Raw genomic sequence first — 15990 nt, 5'->3', positions numbered from 1 at the left:
AATGAGATGCCACTTCTGAGATTAGGTTATAAAAAGACTCTGGTTTCTGTTTTGCTCACCCTCCCTTGTCCTTTCTCAGTGCTTTCCCACTCTCTCTTTCCTAGAGTCCTTGCTCTGGAGTAAGGAGGCTGATAGATGGTATGGGAGGGCGTATGGAGGGGCTTGTGTGGCAGTGAATTCGCACATCCAGTCGGCAGCCAGTGAGAACTTGAGTCATGCCATCAGACACCCCGAGTGAGCTTGGAAAGAGATCTTCTCCCAGTTGGATGTTGAGTTGACTGCAGCTCTGGTAGTTACCTTTATTGCAGACTTGTGAGACACCCAGAGTCAGAGGCACTCAACTAAGGTGCACTTGGACTTCTGACCCACGGAAATTGTGAGAAAATACATATTTGTGTTTTTAAATTGTTAAGTTTGGTGTAATTTGTTTCACAACAATAGATAACTAATACAGGGCTACCCAGGATCCAAAGTCAATTAAGAGATAGCCCCTAAATGCAGTAATCTTCCAGACTATCAGGGGTGATAGGAAAGAGGCCATGATCACGGTATAATATGATAGGTGTCATAGAATCATACACTGCGGGATGCCCGGGTGGTGCAGTTGGTTACATGTCTGACTTGCGGTTTTGGCTCAGGTCGTGATCTCAGGGTGTGAGATTGAGCCCCACATTGGGCTCCACGCTCAGCATGGAGTCCTGCTTATGACTCTCTCCCTCTCCCTTTGCCCCTACCCCACCTTTAATAAATAAATAAATAAATCTTTTTTTTTTCTTAAGAAACACAGCAAGTGATGGCAGAACACAAAGAATTTTAATTGTGCTTGATACTAAAGGATTTACTCAGCAGATTTTATTTTGTCACCGAATGAGGATGCTAAGTGGTGTGATGTAAATGAACAGAAAAAGTGAAAGGACAGTTAAGAGAAAGTAAATTTTTAGAACCTCTAGAACAGTTGAAGGATTTGGCAAAGAAACAAATAATGGTATCCATGCAGTGTGGAGTTGGGATTGAAGATCACGGACTTCGGGACCTTCTGTCAAGCTTGGGTTTATGTATCAAATGGTCTTAGCAATACGGATATAAGACTAGAGAGCCTGGTGGTTGAATTTGGGACTTCAGAGAAGATTAAAGAGAAGAGCAAAAACACCAATGAAGAGAAATAGCTGAGAAAAATAGACAATTTTTATAGCTCTGGCTCACAGAATTCAGGTTGAATAGGGAAAGAAAGACAATCAAAGCTGCTGAGAGTCTGTGGGAAATACAGCCAATTCTGACCTCCCACCAATCCCTAGGACTAAGGGGGTCTGTGCTATTTGGTTTAAGCCTGGGTCATGCCCTCCATTCTTGAGTTGGAGGAGACTTCCAGCAGAGTGTGGGAAAGGAATGGTTACCCAGAAGGAAATGCAGTTATGCTACCATGAAGAGTGAATGAATATTTTATAACGGAGACTGCTGGTTCCCTACCATAATTTCCATTTCTTCCAGCATATGAGAACCTCTAGTTTTTAGGGAGTGAAGTAACAACTGCCTTTCTTCATCTCCTGTAGCTAGGGATAGCCATGTAACTAATTTGCTGCTCGAAGGGATGTGGACAGAAGTGTGTGTACAACTTCTGGACTTGGCCCTTAAAGGGAAGGGGATAGCATTCTGTTTCCCTTTTACTCCTCTTCTGCCAGCTGGAAAATGGTTGTGGTGGTGAGCCAACTTGGACCACGAGGAAGAGATTACATCCTAGGGAGGGTAGAACAACAGAAGGAACCTATAATCCCTGGATGATCTCATGGATTTTCATGATCCTATATGAGGGACAATTAAGCTACATTTTTTAAAGATGCTCTGTGAACCAGACTAACTCCATCTTGGACAGATCTGCCATGATGACCCCTCTGTGACCCGAAGCCTTCTTGAGCACAGCCCCACTGACACCCCCTTCAACACATTCTTTCTTTTTGTTTAACCACACCCTTAAGTATACCCTCAGGGCATAATGTCCGTGATCTGCTTTGGAGATAGGACTATGACACATACCCATTTTCAAACATTCTCCTCCTGGGTAATCCCCCAGCACGTACTCCCCAGCCTCTAGGGCTATAAAAGCAGATTTTATGATGGGTGGGGCTGTGGAGATCTGCTCGTCTTGCTGCCACCGAAGACGCGCTTCTGTCTGTAAGTTCTCTTAATAAAAAACCATCTCTTGTGAAGCTGGACTTGTCCGGCCTTTTTCTTTGGTCTTATCGCCCCTTCAGCCTTTGGGGATTGTTCTTCATATACCTTCCTTTCACAAAACAGCCACTTTTTTTTTTTTTTTAAGATTTTATTTATTTGACAGAGACAGCCAGTGAGAGAGGGAACACAAGCGGGGGGAGTGGGGAGGAAGAAGCAGGCTCCTAGCAGAGAAGCCTGATGTGGGGCTCGATCCCAGAACGCTGGGATCACACCCTGAGCTGAAGACAGACGCTTAACGACTGCACCACCCACAAGACAGCCACTTTTAATGTGGTCCTCTGTCACTGGACAGAGAATATAGGTCCAAGTGGCGGACCTATATTTCAAGTAGTTCAGATATGCAGTACAAAAAATAGCTGGAAATAGAAATGACCATGGCAGAAACAGAAAATACTAAGCAATAAACAAAGACACAGGCAAAAATTAGGAGTGGAGAGAAACATCAGTTCAGGCTGCGAGCTTTCAGGACAAGTCAAAGTGTCTGATCATTTACACACTCCAAACTGCTTGCAGGTTGGTGGGGTGCAGGCCAGGGAATATGCCTCAACAGCATGATTCTTCCAGACAGGAACACAGCAGTGGTCCTAGATAAAGCAATGATGATGGTAGCATGATAGTGACAAATGATCTATGCATCAAGCAACTTTCGAACCTTAGTATACTTACTTAAATTAATCAGGGTTTGGGCTATTGCTTCTTGATAATCATCATAGAAATTTAGAAATTTAGGAGCAGAACAAATCCTAGCAAGTAGAAAAACCTGTTGCAATGTGGTTTAAAAAATACGTCGAGAGATGCTAAGTAAGTTTTGCGCATAGCCAGTAGAAGCCAGGCATAATTCCCAGGCCAGTGAAGGCCAAGAGTTTGTACTTAATTTGTAAAGAATCCCATCGAAGCTTTTTATTCCTCCTGCAAAATTATAACCTCAGGTTGCTATTTGCAATGCCCTTTTTTAATTTTCCATGAGCATACCTTGCATTAGCATAGTACTTTTTAGCTTTCAGAATATTTTCACATATTTTCTCATATGATCCTGAGAATAATCCTGTGCAATGAAGTGAGTGGAGGATTAGTAACATTTCCATCTTGCAGCTAAGGAAATTGAAGCCGAAAGTCTTCAAGAGACCGTCCCATGATGAAACGCTAGTAATTGGCGGAGGGAATTGAGTATCACGCTCTTAGCGATCATCCACTGATTCTCCTGTTATTTGCTCAGCCTTTCTCTTAATTTATGGAGGAAAAATATTGTGTGGCTCATGAGGAAATAGGAGCAAACCTCAGACAAGTTATTCAGGTTATTTTTGTTATCTAGAGCTACACTGGCCAGTAGGCAGCCTCTAGCCACATGCGGCTATTTAAGTAAAAATTTAAAACTCAGCTCCTCATAGTCACGTGAAGGAGGTCAGTGGTCACACGTGGCCAACGGTTACTCTACTGATACAGAACATTTCCTTCCTCTCCGAGGGTTCTGTTGGGCCGCCTAGAGGTGTCTCTTTTCCACCAATCCTCAATCTTGCCCTCAGTCTGTGTATAATCCAAGCCCCAAGACCGGTCCCCAAACTCTTCCACTTCCTAAAGCAGATTTGAAAAGTGGTTTTAAAACTGGTATGACGAGAAATCGTTTGGCCTAGACGTGCTACGAAGGTGAGGGTCATAAATGCCCCAAAGCCTTCCACCCAAGTCAGGACTGGAAGTGGGCGGTCAGAGGCAACCGCGACCCAGACGCAGAGGTGGAAGGAGAGGCAAAGGGGCGGAGCGGAGCGCGGAGCGCTCGGGGCGGGCGCCGTCACGAGGCCGGGGGCGGGGCCACGGGAGGCGGGCCGGTGGGTGGGGGGAGCGGGGCGGCAGGCGCGCCAGCACTGCCGTGCGTGCTCACGTGACAGGTCCGCGAGGCCCCGCTCGCGCAGTCGTCTGGACGAGCGAAGATGGCGGCCGAGAGGGAGCCTCCTCCGCTGGGGGACGCGAAGCCCACCGACTTTGAGGAGCTGGAGGACGGAGAGGACCTGTTCACCAGCACTGTGTCCACCCTAGAGGTGAGACCGCGTCGCCGTGGGTGTTGCGCTTCGCTCCTGCCGCGCGTCTCACCTTTAGGTGCCTTTCCCCTGCCCGGACTTGTCCCTCCCCACCCCCCCGGGTTTCCAGGGACCTGCTCGGGGCGACACCTGTGACGCGGACCCCCACCGCAGGTACCTGTCAGTGGGCTGGAGCTTGGCTTGGACGGCTAGGCTTCCTCAGGAGACCAGCCCCGCGGCCGGGGGCCGACCTGATTCTCTCTGGGGGGGCAGGGACCGGCCCGAGCATCTCAGCGCCCTTTCCCCCCTCAGCTGGCCTTCCCCGGTGTCACTTGCACCTCTTCTCCAGACCAGAGAACGGCTTGCCCTGAGTCTTAGGAAACCTCACCACCTTCCCGCGACCTCCGCAACCCCTTTGGAGAGGTGCTTGCTTTTCCCTTCCCAAGGGAGGGTGTGCCCCTGAAAGGAGAGAGCAGTGAACTGAGTGGTGAGTGGCCGTGGCTCTCCAGGGAGCGTGTGGATGCACTTTTCCCAGTCAAGACCCTTCATGGACTGCTAGTTCCCCTTGAGTGAGGCGTCTCAGTATTCATTACTGTTAAATGCATTTAACCGGTTTTGTCTTCTTTAGTTCCTAGACTTCTTAAGAATAAGAATAAGAGTGTTTATAAAATATTAAGTTGAAGGGAGGGAGTGGTCCAGGAAAGTGCTGGTTGGTTGTTGGTTGTTGTGTTTTTTTTTAATAAGTTACCACGGAAAAGTAAAAACATATTCACTCCCTTTTTCCTCTTTTCTCGCATGGTCAGCGATCTCTGAAGTTGAGTGTTCCTGTTTTTGTCAGAGGAAACACTGTTAACCGTATTGGCCTCCTAGGTCCATTTCGGGTTTGAATTCCTTTGCGTTTGGTGAGGACGCCCACACCTCATATCCCAGTTGTTTGTGTGTATGTGTTATTAAAATGTATGCAAATTGTCCAGAAGATTGTTTACCTTGGGCTGTATTTCCTTATAAAGTGCTTTTTACTAAGCTTTTTGGCTTTGCAACTACACACCAAATCAATTGGAAATTACTGTAAAATACCTTTTATTTCAAATTCATTTACTGGGAACTTCCGGGAACCACTTTCCACACTGACCATACTCTGCATATTGTGTATACAGGTTCTCAGTCAAACCACCTCCCCTCAGATTATATTTTTCTTGGGGCTAGGGATAGTGCCTTGATCATCTTTGTGTTCTTCCCAGTCTTGAACATTTCCATTTAGAAAACCTTTGCTGGATTCATTGTCAAAACAGCATCTCCTAAAAATTGGTAAAAATTGTCTTGCATAACAGATTAACCTTTTGGTTTTAGTATCTTTTCAGCCCTTTATACGTACTGTATAACTGTCTTTAAAAATGTAACGAGAGTTAGTGTCTATGCAGGATTCTACGACCTGTATTTCCTTGAGGGCTACAAAGGTTTTCCACCAGCTAGGATCAAAACAAACTATTGACCTAGTATAAACTTGAATACTGTGAAAACTAAGCATCCTGTTTAATGGTGGTTTTTAGGAAGTGAGTAAAAGAAACTATAATCTGTATTTCCTATTTGGTTGGGACTTTTTAATAGGGTATTTGACTTTTTTTCAATAAAAGTCTACAGTAGTTTTGAATATGAATAAATTTATCTTGGTTAGTGCACTGTGAAAGTTGTAAATAAAGTTGGTTTTGATTGTTTATGTAACCCCCCCCTTTTTTAATAGATTCATTCAGGTTATTAACTTCAAGGTAGTATAACTGAGATTTGTAAATTACAATCTTTTTGCTTTCCAAACTGTTAGAGGAAGGATATATAGCAGTGTTTTTTAGTATACCAAAGTGCTCTGAAGGAATGCTCTTTTTCAGTAACTCCACCTTTCAAAAGTGCTTCTCAAACCTCACTGTGTAAGAGAAACCAGGGGATTCTAGTTTGAAATGCAGATGTCTTCGTCTCACTGGAATCTGCATGTGAAATAAATGGTCTAGATCAGTGCTTTTCAAACTTGATACATAAGTCACCTAGGGATCTTGTTAAAGTGCAAATTAGGATTCTGTAGGGCTGGGATAAGTCTATTACGCATTTTTAACAAACTCCTCGTGACTTAGCTTCTGGTCCATAGACATTATAATGAGTTGCTAAGCCCCAGATGATTCTGATGCAGATCATCTGCTTTGAATAGTTACTACCTAAGCTGTAATTGGAAGACATGTCAATTAAAGAAAAAGTAAGTCATAGTTTAAAAAATTATTTGTGTAGAAACTTTTTCCTTTGAAGGCATTTGGAGGGAAAAATATCAATTGAAATCCATATAGGTGAAAATAAAATTATAGACATTTTCAGTGTCATCATTGTTACGCTTGTAATGATCGTACAACTTAGTGTATGAATATATTTTTAACACAGCGTTAGACTCCTTTCCTTTCAAAATTAAGAACAGTCATATAAAGTCAAATTCAGTAAATGAAGCATATTTAAAACTTGCAGTGTTTGTTTCTGTTGTGACTATGAAACAAGAAATTGGTAGCAGCTGGCATAGGAGGCAGGGAATAGAATTAAAAGGAGAAGGAATCTAGTGAAAGCTTGTTCTTTTCGGTACCTGAGAGGCAAGGCTTTAAATTGTTTCGGATACTGCTTTTTCCTTAAATGATACAACCCAAAGCTTAAAAAGTGCTTGCCTTAAAGCAGTACGGAGTAATAAGACAACACCTTGAAAAAATAATAAAGGGGCGCCTGGGTGGCTCAGTTTGTGAAGCATCTTCCTTTGGCTCAGGTCATGATCCCAGAGTCTTGGGATCCAGCCCCTCTAGGGCTCCCTGCTCAGCGGGGAGTCTGCTCCACCTGCGTTCACGTTCTGTCGATCTCGTGCGTCCTCTCTCAAATAAAATCTTTAATAAAAAAATAAGTCAGGAAATTTATATGCTTTGTCCTCTATTTTAAACAGCTATATTGAGGTATAATTTACATACCGTGCAATTCATTCATTCAATGTATACAATCTAATCGTTTTTAGTATATTCACAGATATATGCAGCCATCACCACAGTTAGTTTTAGAACATTTTCATCACCTCAAAATGAAACCCCGTACTTCTTAACTATCACCCCCTGCCCCCATTCCCCAAGCCTCTCTGTCCCCAGCCTTCGACAGTCACTAATTAACTTTCTCTCTGGACTTCCCTTCTGTCTCTTCTGGACTTGGTATGAATGAAATCATATAATATGTGATTTTTCGTGACTGGCTCCTTTCACTTAGCATAATGTTTTCAAAGTCCTTTTTACAGAATGGAATGGAATAATATTTCATTGTGTGGCTATACCACATTTTGTTTATCCATTCCTCAGTTGATGGACATATGGATTGTTTCCACATTTTGGCTGTCGAATAAATCTGCAGTAAACATTTGTGTGCAAGTGGAATTACTGGGTCCTATGGTAACATTTAATCATTTGAATAATTGCCAGACTGGTTTCCAAAGTGGCCACACCATTTTACATTTCTACCAGCCATGTGTGAAGGTACCAGTTTCTTCATATCCTCACCAACACCTGTTAATAAGACTTTTGGGTTCTGTTCATCTTAATGAGTGTGAAGTGCTATCTTAGTGTGGTTTTGATTGCATTTTCCTGTAACTAAAGATATTGCACATCTTTTCATGTGCTGGTCCATTTGTATATCATCTTTGGAGGAATGTCTGTTCAGATCCTTTTCTCATTTTTTGAGTGGTCTACTGTTGAGTTAATAAGAATTCTTCATATATTCCAGATAAGAGTTCCTTATTAGATACATGATTTGCAGATGTTTTCTCCCACTCTCTGGATTGTCTTTTCATGTTCTTGATAGTGTCCTTAACAATTTTTAAAACTGTTTGACAAAGTCCATTTTATTTTTAAAATTTTGTTTCTTACGCTTTCACTGTCATATCTAAGAATCTCCTGCCAAATCGAAGGTCATGAAGATTTATTTATTTATTTATTTATTTATTTATTTATTTATTTATAAGATTTTATTTATTTGACAGAGATAGAGACAGCCAGCGAGAGAGGGAACACAAGCAGGGGGAGTGGGAGAGGAAGAAGCAGGTTCATAGCAGAGGAGCCTGATGTGGGGCTCGATCCCATAACGCCGGAATCACGCCCTGAGCCGAAGGCAGACGCTTAACCGCTGTGCCACCCAGGCGCCCCTCATGAAGATTTACATGTATGTTTTCTTCTAAGAACTTTTTGGTTTTGCCTCTTTCTTTTAGGTCTTTGATATGTTTGAGTTAATGTTTGTGTATGGCATGAGGTAGGGTCCACCTTTATTCTTTTCACATGGCAGTTCAGTTGTCTGAGCACCATTTGTTGAAAAGACTATTCTTTCCCTATTTGAGTGGTCTTGGCACCCTTTTGAAAATCCCTTGACCATAGATGTTCACACCTGGTTCTCATACTAACCTCAAATACAAGGGTCAGTTGAAGTTAAGATGAGGACCATAGTTTGCCCAATTGTGTCACATGATAGAGATTATAGAGCATTTCGTATTGAATTTCCAGATGGTTTTAAAATTCCTTTTCTCTAACCCCATGCTCAGAAGACATCTTACTTCGTTGACTTCAACAAATACTTGGGTATTTACCCTCTGCTATACTGTTTAGATGATAATCAGAGTGCAAATATCAGCAAGTCTCTTGAGGACAGAAAATCATCGGTGGAGAAGAAAGAGGTGTACAGAAAACTCTGATACAGATTGTGATTATATGGTCTGAAAATACATCAGTTTTCACTGAAAGTACCAGTGAAACAGTGGGGAGACCCTAACTCCTATCATTGTTCCTGACACATAGTAGATGAACAGTAAATGCTTCTCTTGGCTGGGAGAAGCTCATTGAAGAAATAATATTTAAGAGAGACCTTGAAGGGGTAATGAAATTTCAAAGTGGAAGAATAACAAGGGTCACTCGAGGGTCAGTCCATATTAGGGAACCATAAAAAATTCTGAGCGGCTGAATATAGGATGTTATACGTTTACTATGTGGTGAGATTGTGAAGGGCTTTGGAATTTGTTACGTAGGTGGGTGAGAGCTATATGAAAGATTTTTATGGCAGGTAACATCATCACCTGGGAAGATTAATGTGCTAGCAGTCTGAGAGGTAAATTTGGGTGGGAGGTATTACTGGTAAGTTGATGAGTTGGAGGCTATTTTAAGCCCGAAGTTAAAGACCTTAAGAAGGAAAACACAAATAATAAAGAAAAGAAAATTGATGGAACAGTAGATAAAAAGACATGTAAAGACATCATTTATGTCTCCCTCTCTTCAGATGATTCTTAGACAAAGGAATTATAAGTTTCATTTCACTTAGGGATACATTACATCAGTGAAGAGATCATCAAGCAGTTAGAAGTGCTGGATGGTCTAGAAATGTAAATTTAGGAATCTGTCATAAATTTCTTGAATGATGATGTTAAGCTGGACTGTGGCCATCTAGTCCCTGCCCTAAGGAGTGTATGAAAGGAGTCAATATAATAAACATAGCTGTGTGAACAGACACCTGCAGTACCAGGTGATACATGTGTAATTGAAATATGCACATGGCGCAAAAATGTTATAGAAGACTGGAGTGACTGAATTGCATAGGAATGATCTTTGAAATCATGAAAGTGGGTGAAATTATCAAGAGAGAATAAGTAGAGTAAGACAAGAGACTGTTGATAAAGAGCTACTAAATTAGTATGTAACAGTGCCTACACAACAGGTAGTAATAGTGTATAAGTTGTTTTCTTAATTTTGTTTTCTGATCTCTGGGTAGGCCTCCAACTTTAAATGTACTCATTTTTCTGAAAATTTCAGTGTAAGTTACCTTTGTTTCAGGGAAACATTTTGTGATCAGGTGTTTAAAGGGGGTGAGCACTGAAAATTACTAAAAAGATTTATGAAGCAGTAGCACTCTAGTTTACCACTTTGCCTTAAAACCATTAAATTTAAGGATTTTAGAATGAACTATTTTTAGTGCCTCTAAAAAATGTTATTAAATGAAGTTGCTTGAGGTAGTTACTTTTTGCAGACTTTTTTCTTAAAAAGAATAAAATTTGCCTTTAATGTAATTTTACAAATACCACTTTCCTACGAAATGGAACTGTTATTTTTTTTTCCTTCTGTGATGATAGTTTCTACATGGGGCAAAATTAACCTCAATTTAGTAAAATTCACTACCACCTCAATCAAGATACAGAACACTTTCATCACCTAAATAGTTAACACTTCCCACTCACATGGTTAACACTTCACACTCCTAATCTCTGGCAACCACTGATCTGTTAAATGGAATACAGTATGAAACTTTTTGAGTCTAGCTTCTTTAACTTAGAGTCAGGTCTCTGAGACTCAAATGTTGTTGCCTATTATCAATAGTTCATCAATAGTTCATTACTTTTTTATTGCTGAATTTAGTATTCCATTGTATGTATGTATCACAGTTGTTTGTTACTGAAGGACTGTTCCATGGTTTCCAGCTCCTGGCGTTAATGAGTAAAGCCAATATAAATATTTATGTGCAGGTTTTTGTATGAACGTTTCTTTCGGGTGAATACTTAGAAGTAGGATTGCTGGGTTGTATAGTAAGTATGTTTGACTTTGTAAGAAACTGCCATATTTGTGCCAGAATGGTTTACAAGAGGTGAAGTCAGTTGCTTTTAGTCCCGTGAGTTAATGGCTATAGTAATAATACAACTCAGGAACATATCTGTTAGGACACTATTCTCCAAGTCGGAGAATCGTTCATCTATGGTTCCATTTTCTGAAAAGCACGATGCTTTGATACAAAAGCATGTCACTGTATTTCCTGTTGCCATAAAAGTTATTTTAATACAGAAATTTCACCCTTATTCGGAGAATCGCGCTTTTTTATGTATTATTGAATGTTTGAATCTTGAAAGCTTGCCCCAGGGAACCTTTTGTGCCGCTAGATTTGTCTGGTTTAGTCTCTCAGGTCTCTATTCATTCTACCTTTGAAATCTAATAAACTTATAAAAGATTCAAAAGAAGGAAGGGAAGGAAAGCAAAGAAAGAAACTGCCAAACTCTTCCAAAGCAGATGTATCATTACATTCCCATAACAATGAATGAGAACACCAGTTGTTCTACATCCTGGCTGCACTTGTTAGTGTCAGTTTTGATTTTAGGTAATGGTGAGCTTTAGGCTAGTTTATATTGGCTTGAAAGAAGTGATTGTGAAATTGTCGGGAATTTGTAAACTGGTTATTAAAATTAAGTTACACAGACATATTTAAATGAATTAAAAATGAAGATGGGGCGCCTGGGTGGCTTTGTTGGTTAGACAGCTGACTCTTGATCTTGGCCCGGGGTCATGATCTCCAGGGTCCTGGGATCAAGCCCAGTGTCAGGCTCTGCACTCAGCAAGGAGTCTGCTTCAGGATTTTCTCTCCCCTTCTGCTCCTCCTTTCATTCACTCGCTGATACTCTCTAAATAAATAAATCTTTTTTAAAAATGAAGGTGATAAATATTCGAAGCTTGTTACTTCCTAATTCCCTTACTGCATTTTATTATTTCTTATGCTCTTGAGGTATATGTATGGTGTAAAGTACATACCTTCCCAAGTCCGCTTTCAGTGAGGGGTAATCAGCCACAGCAGGCATGTTTATGCCCCAGAAATCAGCAAAAACTATAAGTCAGAGTCTTCTTTCTCAAAGACATGGTTGCTAAACATTTACCAGCACACCAATAATTTTTAGCCCTTCTAACAGGTTTATAGTGTTATCTCATTGTAGTTTTAACGTACAATCTGTAATGATTAGTGATGTTGAGGTCTTTTCATATGCATATTCACCATCTGAAAATCATCTTTGGTGATGTCCTTTCACATCTATTGCCCATTTAAAAATTTGGATCTCCTTATTGAGTTTTAAGAATTCTTCGTGTATTCTCAATACAAATCCTTTGCCAGATGTGTGGTTTGCAGGTATGCTTACCAGTCTGTGGCTTGTCTTTTTATGCTATTAACATTACCTTTCACAAACCCGAAGTTTGTTATTTGGATGAAGTTCAAGTTATCCCTTTGTTGTTGATCATACTTTAGATGTCACATATGAAATCCTTTCCTAATGCTAACCCAAGGTCACAAAAGTTTTACTTACGTTTTCTTCTAGAAGTTTTATAATTTTAGCCCTTACATTTAGGCCTGGGATTCAGTTAATTTACATGTGAGTTCAAGTTATGGGGTTTTTTACATATAGATAGCCAGTTGTTCCAGCACCAATTACTGAAAAATGATCATACTATCAAGGTTTGTTTTATGGTTCAAAATATGGTCTTTTGTGGTAAATATTTCGTTTGCACTTCAGAAGGTTATGTGTAGTCAGATGTTGATGGGTGGAGTGTTCTATAAATGTTATTTCAAGTTGGTTGGTTGTATTTTTCAATATACACAACATCATCAATGAATTTCATATGCTTTATGCTAAGTTAAGCTAGATTTGAAAAGTTTCTTGATGAGTTGCCTTTGCATCTTTCTCGAAGATCAGTTGAGCATATATATGTGTATACATCTATTTCTGGCCTCCATTCTATTTCACTGATCTACTGACTCTCCTTTTGCCAGTTGTATGCTGTCTTACTGTAACTGAGTCTTGAAATTAGTAGCGTGAGTCCATTGACTTTTTTCTTTTCAAAATTGCTTTCGTTTTTCTACTTCTTTTGCCTTTCCATATAAGTTTAAATCAATTAATCAATTTATTGATTTTTACCAAAACTTGCACCTCAGATTTTTATTTGGGATTGTGATGAGTCCATAGATTAGTTTGGGGGAGAATTAACATATTAACAGTATTGAGCCTTTAAGGCATAGGTTTGCTATTTCTTTGCATTTTTTTGGTTTACTTGATTTTTTTCATCAGTGTTTGTAGTTTTCATCATACCAATTTAGCGCATATTTTGTTAGTTTATACTTATTTCATGGTTTCTTTTCACATTTGCACGTTGGTGGCACATTGACCTTCTATCCAGCAACTGTACTAAACACTCATTAGTTCTAGTAGTTCTTTTGGAGAGTCCGTGGGATTTTCATGTATATAATCATGCTGTTTGTGATTTAGGAGTTTTATTTCTTTGTTTCCGGTCTTTATGCTTTAATGTAGCTAAGACCATTAGTATAATATTGGATAGGAGTGGTAAAAGCGAATATCATTTACCCTTTTGCGAACTTACGAGGGAAATGTTCTCTCTACATATGATGTTATCTGTTAAGTAGTTTTTAAAAGATTTTATTTTTAAGTGATCTCTCCACCCAACATGGGACTTGAACTCACAATTCCAAGATTCAGTGTCACCTGTTCTACCAACAGAGCCAGCAAGGTGCCCCATACGTTTTTTCTTGTAGATGTCCTTCACCAGGTTAAAGACGTTCTATTCGTAGTTTTCTGAAATTTTATATTCACGAACGGAGGCTGGTTTTTGCAAATTCTTCTGCGTTTAATAAGGTGATTATGTAGTTTTCTTCTTAGGTTAATGATAACGTGGGTTATATTGATTGATTTTAAAACACCGAATAAACCTAGCATTCCTGGGATAAGCCCGTCATAGTCAGAAATGTATTTATCCTTTTTATATGTTGCTGCATTCAGTTTGATAGTATTCTGTTTAGGCTGTTATGTCTCTTATAGTAGATATTTGTGTAGTATTTTCTTTTACTTGTAATATCTTTGTCTCATTTTGTAACAGAAATACTGTTCTCATTAAAGGAATTGGAGAGTGTTTATTCCTCTTCCATATTCTTGAAGAGGTTGTGTGAATTAGTCTTACGTCTTCTTTAAAGGTTGATAGCACTCACTAATGAAATCATCTGAGCATGTAGTTTTGTTTCGGGAAGGCTTTTAACTTTGAATTCATCATCTTTAATAGATACAGGGTTATTTTTTGTTGAACTTCTGTAGTATGGGTCTTCTAAGGAATTTGTCCATTCAGTCTAAGTTGTGAAATTAATGAGCATAAGGTTTTTCATAATACTCTTATCCTGTGACCATATCTGTGACCATTCCTGGTATTGGTAATTTATGTCTTCTGCTTGTTTACTCATTTATTCATTTATTTTAGTCTTGCTAGAGAATATCTTGGTATCTTTTCAAAGAATCAGCTTTTGCTTTCTTGATTTTTTTTCTATTCGTAGAGGCGTGGATCATTTATTTGAAACGTGGTTGTTTTTTGTTTGGTTCTTTGTTTTGTTTTTGAGTATTAGTTACTATATATTTCTTTTGTAGGGACAGCTTCAGCTGTATCCCACAAATTTTGATGCTGTGTTTTGTTTTCATTCAATTTAAACCATGCTCTAGTTTCTCTTCTGACTTACTGTTTGACCTATGAGTTATTTAGAAATGTGTTAATTTCCAAAATTTGGGGATTTTCTCAGTATCTCTGTTACTAATTCCTAGTTTAATTTGATTATGGTTAGATAATATTTTATGATTTTAGTTCTTTTTAATGTGTCTCATGGCCCAGGATACGGTCTCTTAATAGTGAATAGTCTGTCTGTGCTTGAAAAGAATATATAATCTGATGTTACTGTTGGAGTTTTCTGTAAATGTTAAGTCAAGTTGGTTAAAAGTTTTTCCAGTTCTACTCTATCTTGCCTTGTTACCTATCTATTCTATCAGTTACTGAGAGAGGAGTGATGAAGTCTTCAAAATAATTGTAGATTTAAAATTTTTAATTTATACTTTCAGTTCATTTTTTTCTTCATATTAAAAGCTCTGTTGTTAGACACAAACTTAGCATTGTTACGATTTCTTGGTAAAATGATGGTCCTTTTTTCATATGATGTCCCTGTTTATTGCTAATAATACTCTTTATCAGAAGTTTATCTGATGTTAACGTAGCACTCCATCTCTTTTTTGATTGCATGACATAGTTTTTCCATTCTTATTTCTGTGTCTTTAGGTTTTTTATAGGCAGCATATTGTTCTGTGTTGCTATTTTTATATCCAGTCTAGCTTCCTCTGTTCTCTAATTGGTGTGTTTAATGTAATTATTGGTGTAATTGGATTAGATCTACCATTTTGTTTTTGTTTTTCCCTCTGTTTCCCCTTTTCTCCCTTTTTTTTTTTGTATTATCTTAATGTCTGTAAGTAATTTTAATTTTTCTACTGGATTTTTTGCTTTATCTTCCCTTCCTCTCTATAAATACATATACTTCCATATATATATATATTTATATTTATAAATGTATGTGGTTGCTGTCGGGATTACAAAATACATATGTAATGATTTACCATGTAATTAGAGTTAATATTACACTTCTACAAATAAAATGCAGATCCTTAAAACCATTTACCTCCCTTCCTCTATGTTACAGTTTTCACATATATCTCCATACATTGAAAACCTTACCAGAAAGTGTTTTAATTTTTGCTTTCTTAGTCATATACATTTTAAATAACATAAGAGAAGAAAAATCGTCTATTATATTTCCAGTTAGTTAACTGTTTCTGTGATTCTCACCGTATTCCTGAAGGTCCAAATTTATGTTAACTCTTACCATGTATCTTCAGGTTAACGGTTGTCTTTTGGCGCCCTCCCACAACACTTTTTTTTTTTTTTTTTTTTTAAAGAACTGGCCTAGTGATGACAGATCCCTGTAGTAGTCTTTCATTTGAGAATATCTTTATTCCGTCTTTGTTCCTGGAAGATACTTTTTGCAGGATATAGAATTATGTTGGCTTTTTTTTTTTTTTTTTTTTTTTTGT

At 38.9% G+C, this 15990-nt stretch overlaps 1 protein-coding gene across 4 annotated transcripts in view; it reads left to right on the top strand.

The window, feature by feature from the left end:
• Window positions 1-4105: 4105 nt before the first annotated feature.
• Window positions 4106-15990, top strand: part of SNX2 (sorting nexin 2) — a 48854-nt gene continuing 36969 nt past the window's right edge. For all 4 annotated transcript variants that reach the window (XM_040622545.1, XM_040622544.1, XM_040622543.1 and 1 more), the window contains exon 1: window positions 4106-4262. In XM_040622545.1, coding sequence (XP_040478479.1) covers window positions 4155-4262 — 108 coding nt within the window. In that variant the 5' untranslated portion in view covers window positions 4106-4154. The remainder of the gene's footprint in view (window positions 4263-15990) is intronic.

Source organism: Ursus maritimus, unplaced genomic scaffold, assembly GCF_017311325.1.
Source record: "Ursus maritimus isolate PB19 unplaced genomic scaffold, ASM1731132v1 scaffold_5, whole genome shotgun sequence".
In the NCBI taxonomy this organism is placed as follows: domain Eukaryota; kingdom Metazoa; phylum Chordata; class Mammalia; order Carnivora; family Ursidae; genus Ursus; species Ursus maritimus.
Note: the sequence above shows the minus strand (reverse complement) of the source record. Positions and strands in the feature narration are given on the sequence as shown.